The sequence below is a fragment of the Triticum aestivum genome, chromosome 6A (assembly GCF_018294505.1).
Source record: "Triticum aestivum cultivar Chinese Spring chromosome 6A, IWGSC CS RefSeq v2.1, whole genome shotgun sequence".
NCBI classification, from domain to species: domain Eukaryota; kingdom Viridiplantae; phylum Streptophyta; class Magnoliopsida; order Poales; family Poaceae; genus Triticum; species Triticum aestivum.
In genome coordinates, this window is record NC_057809.1 from 84,194,528 (window position 1) to 84,206,849 (window position 12,322).

Below are 12,322 nucleotides of genomic sequence, written 5' to 3' on the forward strand. Positions count from 1 at the left end.
ACTGTCGACATATATTTTGCTGAAAAGATTGCAGATACCCTTCTCACTGATCATGATCCAAGGTCTATCGTTGAGTGCCAAAAGCGCTCCGACTGGCCTAAATGGAAGGATGCAATCCAAGCAGAAATTGCCTCGCTTAACAAAAGAAAGGTATTCACTGAAGCAATACCTACACCTTCCAGTGTTTTCCCTGTGGGATTCAAATGGGTTTTTTTTTCGGAAACGGAATGAGAACAATGAGGTGGTGAGATATAAAGCAAGGCTCGTAGCACAAGGTTTCACGCAGAAACCCGACATTGATTTCACTGAAACATATTCTCCAGTAATGAGTGCAACCACTTTCCGATATCTTATATCCTTGGCAGTGCAAAATCGTCTATCTATGCAGTTGATGGACGTCGTGACCGCATACCTTTACGGGTCACTAGATTTGGACATATATATGAAGGTTCCTGGTGGAATCTCTGTCCTGAATAAAAATGCAAAACGCAACATGTATTGTGTAAAGCTGAATAAGTCATTATATGGCTTAAGGCAGTCGGGACAGATGTGGTACAACCGACTCAGTGAGTTCCTTCTTCAGAAAGGATACTCCAATAGTGTTGATTGCCCATGTGTTTTCATCAAGAAGTCCTCTACAGGATTTTGCATCATTTCTGTGTATGTTGATGATCTCAACATCATCGGCAGCACACCATACATTGATGAAGCATGCAATCACCTAAAGATGGAATTTGAGATGAAGGATTTGGGTAAAACCAAATTTTGCTTAGGTATTCAACTTGAGCATCTTCCCTCAGGAATCATGGTACACCAATCTGCCTATATCCAGAAAATATTGGAGAAATTCAATATGGACAAATCCTATCCATCTAAAACTCCTATGGTGGTTCGATCTCTAGACGTAGAGAAAGATCTGTTCAGACCAAGGGATGATGGAGAAGAGGTGTTGGGACCGGAAGTTCCATACCTTAGTGTTGTTGGAGCGCTTATGTATCTTGCAAATTGCACAAGACCTGATATTGCATTTGCAGTGAATCTACTTGTTAGACATAGCGCAACTCCCACCAAACGTCATTGGTCTGGAGTGAAGAATATCTTTCGATATCTCCAAGGCACAAAGGATCTTGGCCTATTTTTCCAGTTCCAGAAAAATCAGGACTCTGATGTGATTGGATATGCAGATGCCGGCTATTTGTCTGATCCCCATAATGCCAGATCGTAGACCGGCTTCGTGTTCCTACATGGTGGCACTGCTATATCATGGAAGTCTTCGAAACAGACTCTGGTGGCAACATCTACCAATCATTCTGAAATAATTTCATTATTTGAAGCAACATGCGAATGTGTATGGCTTTGCAGAATGATAAACCACATACAACAGTCATGTGAAATGGGTTCGATAAAATCACCTACCATTATCTATGAAGATAATGCGGCCTGTGTTGCGCAGATGCAAACAGGATATATCAAGAGTAATATAACCAAGCATATTTCCCCTAAATGGTTTTTCCCCATAATCTTCAGAAAAGCAGGGAAATAAGCATTCTGCAAGTCAAATCATGCGACAACCTTGCTGATTTATTTACCAAGTCTCTACCACATTCTACATTCCAGAAATGTGTTTATGGAATTGGTATGCGAAGACTTAGGGACTTGCAGGTGTCAAGGGGAGTCTCTTCTTAAGATATCCTCATTTTAATGATATCACATTATGCTATTTTTCTTTGTGAGTATATGTTTCAGGATCTCGTCAAAGATTTTATGAAGAAGTTTTAAAGGAGAATATTTTGAGATGATAAAGCTTTCCGGACAATCGTGAAGATAATCTACATGGTCAAGCGTAGATTAGGGAAAGTGTTGAGATCTGTAAAAGGAAAATCTTCCCTTGCCCAACGGCCAAGCGGTTGCATCCGCAGACGCCTGTGTCCTGGCAACCAACGCATCTCTCTGGAACCGACGCCTTCTTTGGATCGTCGTGTCTCTCCAGGAGATATATAAGCATCCTGTAAACCATCGTCAAGAGATTGGATCATTCTGATTCAAAACAAACCCAAAAGGCCATGACATGTTCTTACTTCTACTTGTCCCCATGGAGCACCAGCATCTCCACGCACCGTGCAACACGACCACCGTGCCACTGGTCGCGTGCCTATGCGGTACGCACACCACTATGCATCGTGTAGCAATGCGCTAAACCATCACTCGTCACGCCCCACCCGCCATGCAAGCCATGCACAAAAGACTATCGATTGGTTGATGGATTGTAGAAAATCCAAGCAAACAGACTATCCTTTCGTGCCCTTGCCAGAGGTCAGGGCCATTTTTGATGATTCTTTTTCTTTATTAGATTCTTCTTTCATGGTTTTGTCACTTGGACCATCTATTCTTGTGCTGCCACGAAGTAAATCTTAAACTGATCACCCTGGTTCAGAATTAAGCATCTTGGAAGAGTTGCTCCAAGGAGAAATCGATGAAGAACGGCTATCTCTAGAATGATTTGTTGCTAAGTGCCATGTTGATTTACGGAAAGGACCAAAGAAAATCAACGAGCATGCAGAAAATACTTTTCTTTCGTGAAAACATGATCTTGATACGAAATGCATCAGTTCAGCTTGTGCTCACTTTGATGGTAAATTTTGCATCCAGAACCTCAAGAGTAGAGAACTAGGAGCATTGACCACCATGCAGACCTACACACTCCAAAGGCAGACAAGAATTTAACCCGAACGGGTTGATACAAGCACTTCAATTGGCTACTATAGAACATATCATAATTGAACGCAGCAGGATCAACAAAGCAAATATAGCATTTCAGCTTCAGAACGATTTCATGGGAGCATTCCTACCACGGAAAATTAGAACCTACAGTAGACAAAGCAACTCAAGTTTCCCATCTTTTGGAGATTTGAGCCACGGAGAAGGTGAGTGAGTCATCAAGGGGCGAGTCACATGATTTGAGTCTCGCCAAAAAACCCTAAACCCAAGCCCTAGGCTTTGTTTCGGTTCTTGCTGACACGGATTCGTGCACCAGGTTTAAGTGGAATCCAAGTGATTCCTTTGAGACAGAACTAGGTAGACAGAGCAATGAAATAATTCAGGAAGTTGTTCAATTTGGCTTCAGAAAATGCAGAATGGTAGTGTGGACGCATATCCCAAAAGATGGTATTATTAACATGCTTTTCATCACTGGACAAACATGAACAAATACACAAAACATCCATGTCTCTAAATTTTCAACATATAGGTAATCTAAACAAAAGAATGCAAAAAAAATTTTGAAGGAAATCTGGAGGGTGGATGTCAAAATTGAAGATTTGACAGCATGGCACAAAGAGCAATCAGTCCCGAAAGATGCTACTCCCTCGTTTAGATCACTATACTTTAGTGATCTATAAACGCTCTTATATTTCTTCACGGAGGAAGTATGTTTTGTTAGTGTTTTTTATCACTGTCAAGCCAATATATACACGATATCAAGGATTAGGAAGATAGAACCAAAAGAAGAAAACAAAAGGAGACAGAAGATGAGACTCATACATGCCCTAGACATCCAAGGAAGGATCTAACAACATTAGCTAAAGCTTGGCTCTTAGACGGCAACTGCAAATGTTTTGAGAAACAAGCCTTGGGCATACATTACCACCCACTGAATTAACACCAAATGGAACTACAGCAAATATATATACCCAGCATTGCATCAGACATCCAAGGATCAAACAGCATTAGCTCTCAAGCCTGGCTGGGCAAAAGCTCTTACGCGGCAACTGCGAATGTTCTGAGAAACAAGCCTTGATTTTATCATCATTTGCGATGCAGGGGCATATTGAACATACTATGTTTACAGTGCTGAAGCTCATTTTGAAACACAATGTTGACCAGGAAAATAACAAGGCTCAGACATCCAAGGAAGGAATTATCAGCATCAGCTCTCAAGCCTGGCAAGGCAAAAGCTCTTGCAACTGCGAATGTTTTGAGAAACAAGCCTTAAATTTAGCAGCATTGTCAATACTTCTCCCAGCAGCAAATCACAATAAGAATGAAGTCAGAAAATAAGGACCGACATAAAATCATGCACACTGTATGAAAGCACTGAAATGAGGGGATCCCAACCAAGACAAGCACACAATGACACAAGTCAAACCAAGAACACTTGCAGCTAAACTTCAAAATCTGACAAAATAAAGGGGGGCCAACAATATGCAATGAGCAGCATTTAGCATCATCAGAAAATAAAGACTTCTCATTCACAGTATAACAGCACTGTGTCAGAAGGTGTCCTAAGATTGTTTCAAGGTTTCATCACATGATAGTGAACACAAACCAAATTAAAGAAGAAACAATATGTTTTCATTGCAACAAACTCCTCAAAAGCAAAACAAAGAACCTACAAAACATATTAGAACCAAATAGTAATAAATAAACTGGAGTCGAATGGAATTAAGCTACAGTTCAGATCACAAAAGGCCGCAAAAGTAGATTGCCAAATAAAAACTAGAAGTGGCAACCAATTTAACCGGAAGATATTAAAAAAAACAGTAAAATACACATAGGCAGATTAGTTCAAAGTCCACTTATTCATACTTGACCGTACTGCTATTCCAGCAACTGTTTAAACGAAACCAACACACATCTCACGGGGACTCGATGGTCCATGAAACCAGACATGATAGTAGGACTTGACACAAATGAGACTAACACTTCACATGGAAGACAGGGGCACCCACCAGAGCACCCACGGCAATTACTGACCACCGCGGAGGCGGAGCACCAGGTGGAGAGTGGATTCCTTCTGGATGTTGTAGTCGGCAAGGGTGCGGCCATCCTCCAGCTGCTTGCCAGCGAAGATGAGACGCTGCTGGTCCGGGGGAATGCCCTCCTTGTCCTGGATCTTGGCCTTGACGTTGTCGATGGTGTCTGAGCTCTCAACCTCCAGAGTGATAGTCTTGCCAGTAAGGGTCTTCACAAAGATCTGCATACCACCACGAAGACGCAGGACAAGGTGAAGAGTGGACTCCTTCTGGATGTTGTACTCAGCAAGAGTGCGGCCATCCTCCAGCTGCTTTCCTGCAAAGATGAGGCGCTGCTGGTCAGGGGGGATGCCCTCCTTGTCCTGGATCTTGGCCTTGACATTGTCAATGGTGTCTGAGCTCTCAACCTCCAGAGTGATGGTCTTGCCGGTAAGGGTCTTCACAAAGATCTGCATACCACCTCGGAGACGCAGGACAAGGTGAAGGGTGGACTCCTTCTGGATGTTGTAATCAGCAAGGGTACGGCCATCCTCCAGCTGCTTGCCAGCAAAGATGAGGCGCTGCTGGTCCGGGGGGATGCCCTCCTTGTCCTGGATCTTGGCCTTGACGTTGTCGATGGTGTCCGAGCTCTCAACCTCCAGAGTGATGGTCTTGCCAGTAAGGGTCTTCACAAAGATCTGCATGCCACCTCGTAAACGCAGGACAAGGTGAAGGGTGGACTCCTTCTGGATGTTGTAATCAGCAAGGGTACGGCCATCCTCCAGCTGCTTGCCAGCAAAGATGAGGCGCTGCTGGTCAGGGGGGATGCCCTCCTTGTCCTGGATCTTCGCCTTGACGTTGTCGATGGTGTCCAAGGACTCCACCTCAAGGGTGATGGTCTTGCCAGTGAGGGTCTTCACAAAGATCTGCATGCCTCCCCGAAGACGGAGGACAAGGTGGAGGGTGGACTCCTTCTGGATGTTGTAGTCAGCAAGGGTCCTGCCGTCCTCGAGCTGCTTGCCAGCAAAGATGAGGCGCTGCTGGTCCGGGGGGATGCCCTCCTTGTCCTGGATCTTCGCCTTGACGTTGTCGATGGTGTCCGAGGACTCCACCTCAAGGGTGATGGTCTTGCCAGTGAGGGTCTTGACAAAGATCTGCATGCCTCCCCGAAGGCGGAGGACAAGGTGGAGGGTGGACTCCTTCTGGATGTTGTAGTCAGCAAGGGTCCTGCCGTCCTCAAGCTGCTTGCCAGCAAAGATGAGGCGCTGCTGGTCCGGGGGGATGCCCTCCTTGTCCTGGATCTTCGCCTTGACATTGTCGATGGTGTCAGACGACTCCACCTCAAGTGTAATTGTCTTGCCAGTGAGGGTCTTGACAAAGATCTGCATGCCTCCCCGAAGGCGGAGGACAAGGTGGAGGGTGGACTCCTTCTGGATGTTGTAGTCAGCAAGGGTCCTGCCGTCCTCCAGCTGCTTGCCAGCGAAGATGAGGCGCTGCTGGTCCGGGGGGATGCCCTCCTTGTCCTGGATTTTTGCCTTGACGTTGTCAATGGTGTCAGACGACTCCACCTCAAGGGTGATGGTCTTGCCTGTCAATGTCTTCACAAAGATCTGCATCTGCAGAGAATAATACCAAACAGGATAATGAGCCTCTAGAAGCAGACCAAGCAAACCCACATTATAAATACTAATGCTTCTATACATCAAGTCATAGAGAATAAACAGCAGCAGCAGCATATTTTCTGCAAAAAAGCAGTATGCTCATCAGAGAAAAAACAAGACACACAAAATTACTATTGGATTCAATCATAGAGAGTTTAAGAAGATATCAGGGAGGAAGACAGAACTAGTAGAGAAAACATGCATATGAGGCAAGCAAACTAACATCATAAATACTAATGCATTTTGTAAGCTTTTACACATCACGCCATAGAGAATAAACAATGGGCAGCAGTATATTTTCCTTATATTGATTAAAGAGGAACTGACAGAACATGTACCACAGAAAATCCACAGATATCTTTTATCTAGGGCTCCATATAGCTGTCGGATATTATCATCTTCTAAGAAGATAAACCTGGCTTTGAGAGGGAAAACAATCAACAATCCTAGTCCTAGGCCTATAAGGAGTTTAAGGACGATCCTGGTACGACAAGAACATGATCACGAGCGACGGATCTGGCACACAAAGCTACTACTGGATTCGATCATGAAGACTTAAGCGAATCTATCAAGCAGGAACGGACGTCCTAGTAGAGAGAAAACATGCATATGAGATCAGACGGCATCATGAATTGGCTCCGAAGACGAACAGATTTGGGAGAACACGACATCTACAGGCATAACCCCTACGATTTCATATACACGCATAATTCCTACGAATTCGCTTGAAGCTTCAGCTATCTAACATGAGCGATTGATCGGGACAACAAGCTTCGTTCCCGCAACCCCAGATCGGAGCATAACCGGGCAAAATTCGACGGCAATAATCCTCCAACTACCACGGAAACGTGGATCCGGACGGTACGGGGAGAGGGGAAGGGAATCGCCGTACCTTGGGGCGGTGGGGGAGGACCGGAGGAGGGGGAGCTGGAGTCGACCGGAGACGAGATCGGCTGGGGGATTTGTTGGTTCCGTTCGTCGGAGCGGTGGTGCGGATTGGATTGCGGGCTGGGAGATGGGTGGGTATTTATGGCCGCTGGTGACCGGCCGGGGTGGAGAAGGAATCCCGTGCCGTGACGCTCCTTCCTTCCGCGTCGGTGTTGCTACGTTGACGTGGCGTAATTGTGGCCGTTCACTTCTCGAAATAAATAAATAAACTTCTCGAAATAAAATTCGGTTGAAATGGAGTGGCCGATGGTCAGATTTAGACGGACGCGAACGGATGACGCGCCTCCAGCCGATCCAAACGAATAAATTAATAATAAATCCACGTCTGTGCGCGTTGAAATTGGCATCAGACCAACACAGCTAGAAAAATAAAATGAACCTGTCAAGTCAAAATTGGCCATAATTCATGCATCTTGGCCGTAGTTCATGATGGCACACATGTCAGTATACAAAATGATTGCGCTCTCGGCCATTGTTCGTCCATATAGCTCGAGCATCTTCTTTCCCCTCTTCTCGAACCAAATCTTTTTTCTTGGGGACACATTTGCTCAAGTTTGACCGTCATGATCTCCACTTCCTTCGCTATTAGCGTGAGCTTCACCTCGTTTGCTTTTGTCTTGCAATGCTCGTCTCGATCTTGAGCTTCTTCTTTTGGATGTTCTTCTCGATCTCGAGCTTCTTCTTTTATAACTCGGTGTGGGCCTTCATTTGATCTTCCTTCTTTATTATGAGGCTTAGAGAAATCTAGGTCTATCTTTAATTAGATCAACTCCAAATCTCTACTCCTACTAGTAAGATGCCCGTGCTATGCTATAGAATTACAAAAAATCGGCGGGAATTGTTTATTTAAGTGTCAAGAGTCTAGTGAACAATAAAAGATGTATCAAGACATCCTTCAGAGCGATGCCATATTGTTGGTAAGGTACACATTGAGCAAAATCAGACGTATGATTTCCGACCAAACATTTTCTTCTCAATTTTCACCTTGCAGATGACTTTTTGTTCTCCCTGCACAGCTTTCTCCTTGTCCCATATTGAGGGGGACAGAGAGCATGCGGCAAATAGAAAATCCGTTCACACATTTGGCAATTGCGACCACACCCTAACCAGCTGTTGGTTAACACAAGATCCATCTCTAGTCCGTACCCCATTAACTGCGACAAGAATCTACGTACACCGCCACCATAAACGAAAGCAATATTTTAGGCATCTATGAGGCCATGGAATCATCCGCCAAGCATAGTATACCCTTCTTTTAGTCATTTGCTCCAAACATCTATGTCAACAATATTAGAGCATCTCCAGCCGTTGGCCTCCCAGGATGCGCCTAAAATCGCCGCCTGGGGGTGAGCCGGCGCAAAAATTGGGCCTGGGGCGAGTTGGTCCCCAGCCGCCGGCCCCAGGGCCGCCCCAGGTGCGTTTAAAAATAAAATTTGTATAGCAAATTTCGGCACAGTTCGGCGAAGTTCGGCTAAATACGATAAATTTCGGCAAACTTAGGCATATATTAGACATGTTCGCGGATTTTAATTACGTAGCAAAATAGATAACTAGTCTAAAAGAGAAACTGGCTGAACGTCGAGTAGTCGTCGTCGTCGCCGCCATCGTCGGACTTCTCCTCCTTGACGCGGTCGTCCCTGGTGGACCCCTGACCGGCGTCGCCAACGTGGGCTGGTGGCGGCGGCGCGTCGTCGTCGTCGCTGTCGCAGATGACGACGACTCCACCTTCGTCGCGGCCGCGTCGGCGCTCCGCGAAGCGGCGCAGGGCGGCGCACTGGCGCTCCTTCGCCTTCTCCAGACGCTCCTTCTCCATCGCTATGGAGTCCCTGCGCGCCCATTCCAGGGCCGCGTCGTCGTCGTCGAGTTCCGTCTTCACCGGTGCGGCCGGCTCCTTCTTCACCGGCGCGAGCCCCGACTCCGTCTTTGGCTTGACGAAGCGCGGACGAGGAGCCGACGAGGAGGCGCACCGGCCGCCCTCGTTGATGACGATGCCGGCGTTGCGAGTGCGTCGGCCGAGCGGCGTCTCCGCCGCGGGCTCGGCCTTGACGCCGAGCAGGGCCGGAGTACCGGAGGAGTGCGAGGAAGATCACGAGGAGGAAGAAGAGGAGGAGGACCTGAACCTCCTTGGCGCCCATGGCCCGGCGCGTCAGTGGTGCGCCGGGGCGGCCACCCTCGCCGGGTACGCCAACGGCGGGTCGTTGCCGCCCTCGAGGTACGTCAGCACGCCCTCGAGTGTGCGGCCGGGGACGCCCCACCACAGGTGGCGCCCCTGGCTGTTCTTCTGGCCGCCGACCACCGGCGCGTCGTTGGTGGACGTCAACCACTACTGCTGGCGGCGCTTGAAGTACGCCGTCCAAGCCGCGTGGTTGTCGGCAGCGTACTGGGGGAGAGAGAGCTGGGCGTCGGTGAGGGAGGCGCGTACGACCTCGACCTCCTCGGTGAAGTATTTGGGCTTGGCCACGGCGTCGGGCAACGGGGGAACGGGCACTCCCCCGTCGCCGAGTCTCCACCCCGTCGGCCCGACGCGCATGTCCAGCGGCGCCGGGATGTTCGCCTGGAACAGGAGCCAGGACTCCTGTTCGCGCAGGGAACGGCGGCCGAAACCGTTGGCCGCCGCCTCGTCTCCGGGGAAACGCTCTGCCATGGCGATGGCTCGAGAGAGGTAGAGAGGGAGAGGGAGGGGCTGGACGGCGGCGAGGGGCGGGGCTGGTGTGGGCACAGGCGAGTGAGGCCACCGGCTATATAGCCGCGCCGCGCCCGTGTGAACACGTGCGAGGGAGGGGAGGCATCGGCGCGTCGTCTCGTGACACGCCGCCCGTGAGGAATCAATGGTAAGGCTGACCGGCAGCAGCCTTGCCATTGATTCCCCGCGGGAACCGAGGCCGTTGGGGGAAGACGAGGCGCCGTGTCGCTGACACGGCTGGCCCGCGGCTTTTTCGCACCAAAACAGCTCGCCCCGGCGCCCCCGGGCGCCCCCAGCGCGCCGGGTTCGGCCTGGGTCATTCGGCGCTGTTTTCGGCCCAGGCCGGCGAAAATCGGGCTCCTGGGGCGCGACTGAGCCGTTTTTTCGGCGCCGGCACGAGAAAATCGCCTGGGGAGGTCTTCCTGAAGACGCGGCTGGAGATGCTCTTAGCCCTCGAGATCTCGCTTCATCTACCTTCTCACCTAAAATTGGTATGTACATAAACGGGTCTGTAGAATATTTAGACAAAGGGAAAAAAAGAACCTTTATGGGGTCTATAGTTATTTAGGCAAACAAAAAACCGAATGGACAACACTTTCAATACATTTTGTACGGAACAAAGAAACAAAATGTAAAGTAAAAGATGCTCTTGAATCATATTTATATAGAAGGGGTGAGTGCACATGTATGTACATACAAAAATATTAGTATTTGACTACTTATAACTTTTCTTACATCAACCAGGTCTATGCAAAGAAAACGTTCACAACGGACAACCAGGAGACAAATATTCGGGATGTGTCTTAAAAAATTGGATGTTTCTCCCCATAGGCAGAATCTGAAGTCAACAGAAGCAATGAACATACAGAAAAAAAAGACATAACAAACACAAAAGTAGTATTTTTGGTTGTGCTCGATGCCAACCTATCAACAATATAACATCGTTTGATCAATGTCTAGGAACTTTTTTTTGCGGGACATAGAAATGAATTGGATCTTGGAAATAATTTAAATAAACAACAATGTTTCACCTGATCTTTTGTGACCCCGTAGCGTAGCACGGCCATCTTACTAGTTACAACTAGAACGAGAGAACTAAAGGAGGCTCCAAAGCTATGTGTTTAATTGTGGCAAAAATCTCTAATATATATATAGGTTGGAGGAGAGGGAGGGGGCGCCACAAGTCGGAGGAGTCCTTCCCTTGTGTCGGCTTAAGGGGGTCCAATTCGGGCCCCTCTAGCTTCAAGCTAGGGGGCGTGCCTCTGTAGCCGCCTATTCTACCGTCGATGGCGGTCGTAAACCATATAGGCAGTTGGGTTCTCCTGCATCCATCGTCGCGTGAGTGTCGACTGGGGAGAAGAGAGATGGGGAACGGGAGAGACGGAGATACCATTTTATGAGGAGCAGTTTTCGGAGACTCGCAGTTTCGATTACATCACACGTATCGATTGGACTTACTTCCGCTTCCGCTTCCATGGGTTGAGGAAAGCCCGAAGGAGTCAACCGGAGGGGCATGTAGCATGCACGGAGGAATCAAGTGCATATCTGAGCCATACATGGTTAATCAAACGACTGGAAATAATTATAGAGACGTGGATGCACGAGAATGCAGGAAAAAAGGATAGTGGGGGCTCCTATTTAGATATAGTAGATTGGACCCTGGGGCCCAATCACCTCCCACCACTTGGCCTTTTTTATGTTCTTTGACCTGTTGATATTTAATTAATTATAAAAGCCCCCTAATCAATATTAGAGCCTTTTATTATCAATTAAATATCATCGAAAACATTTCTCACTTATATAAAAAATCCCAGTAAACCCTGAAACTCTTCCAGGAACTCTGAAACAATTCTGGTTTCTCTCAAAACTGTTTTTAATATTAATGTAACCATTGTTGGGGAACACAGTAATTTCAAAATTTTCCTACGCACACGGAAGATCTATCATGGTGATGCATAGCAACGAGAGGGGAGAGTGTATCTACGTACCCTCATAGACCGAAAGCGGAAGCGTTTTATCAACGCGGTTGATGTAGTCGTACACCTTCACAATCCGTCCTGATCAAGTACCGAACGTACAACACCTCCGTGTTTAGCACACGTTCAGCTCGATGACGTCCTCACCTTCTTGATCCAGCAAGACGGGCGAAGTAGTAGATGAGTTCCGGCAGCACAACGGCATGGTGACGGTGTTGGTGAAGAACAATCTTCGCAGGGCTTCGCCTAAGCACTACGAAAACTATGACGAGGGATAAACTAGAGGGGACGGGGTTGCCGGCACACGGCTTGGTGTTTCTTGAT

The 12,322-nt window shown here is 47.7% G+C and overlaps 1 protein-coding gene and 3 non-coding genes across 5 annotated transcripts; all 4 read right to left on the reverse strand.

Moving 5' to 3' along the window:
• Positions 1 to 3,696: 3,696 nt before the first annotated feature.
• On the reverse strand, positions 3,697 to 3,813 carry LOC123132706 (small nucleolar RNA SNORD14). The gene has a single exon (XR_006464988.1). It is a non-coding gene; the product is annotated as a small nucleolar RNA SNORD14 (small nucleolar RNA).
• Positions 3,814 to 3,892: 79 nt separating this feature from the next.
• On the reverse strand, positions 3,893 to 4,008 carry LOC123132707 (small nucleolar RNA SNORD14). The gene has a single exon (XR_006464989.1). It is a non-coding gene; the product is annotated as a small nucleolar RNA SNORD14 (small nucleolar RNA).
• A 210-nt stretch (positions 4,009 to 4,218) lies between these two features.
• LOC123132844 (small nucleolar RNA snoR31/Z110/Z27) lies at positions 4,219 to 4,314 on the reverse strand. Its single transcript, XR_006465072.1, has one exon. It is a non-coding gene; the product is annotated as a small nucleolar RNA snoR31/Z110/Z27 (small nucleolar RNA).
• Positions 4,315 to 4,501: 187 nt separating this feature from the next.
• LOC123132200 (polyubiquitin) lies at positions 4,502 to 7,358 on the reverse strand. Of its 2 annotated transcripts, XM_044551975.1 has the most exons (3): positions 7,284 to 7,358; positions 5,159 to 6,471; positions 4,502 to 5,067 (listed from the first exon to the last, which is right to left on the reverse strand). In XM_044551975.1, exons 2-3 carry the CDS (start codon positions 6,464 to 6,466, stop codon positions 4,963 to 4,965), a joined length of 1,413 nt encoding a protein of 470 aa, XP_044407910.1. In that variant the 5' UTR covers positions 6,467 to 6,471; positions 7,284 to 7,358; the 3' UTR covers positions 4,502 to 4,962. The 2 variants fall into 2 exon arrangements, with proteins under 2 accessions (XP_044407910.1, XP_044407909.1); XM_044551974.1 differs by having other exon boundaries at positions 4,502 to 6,471.
• Positions 7,359 to 12,322: the final 4,964 nt, after the last annotated feature.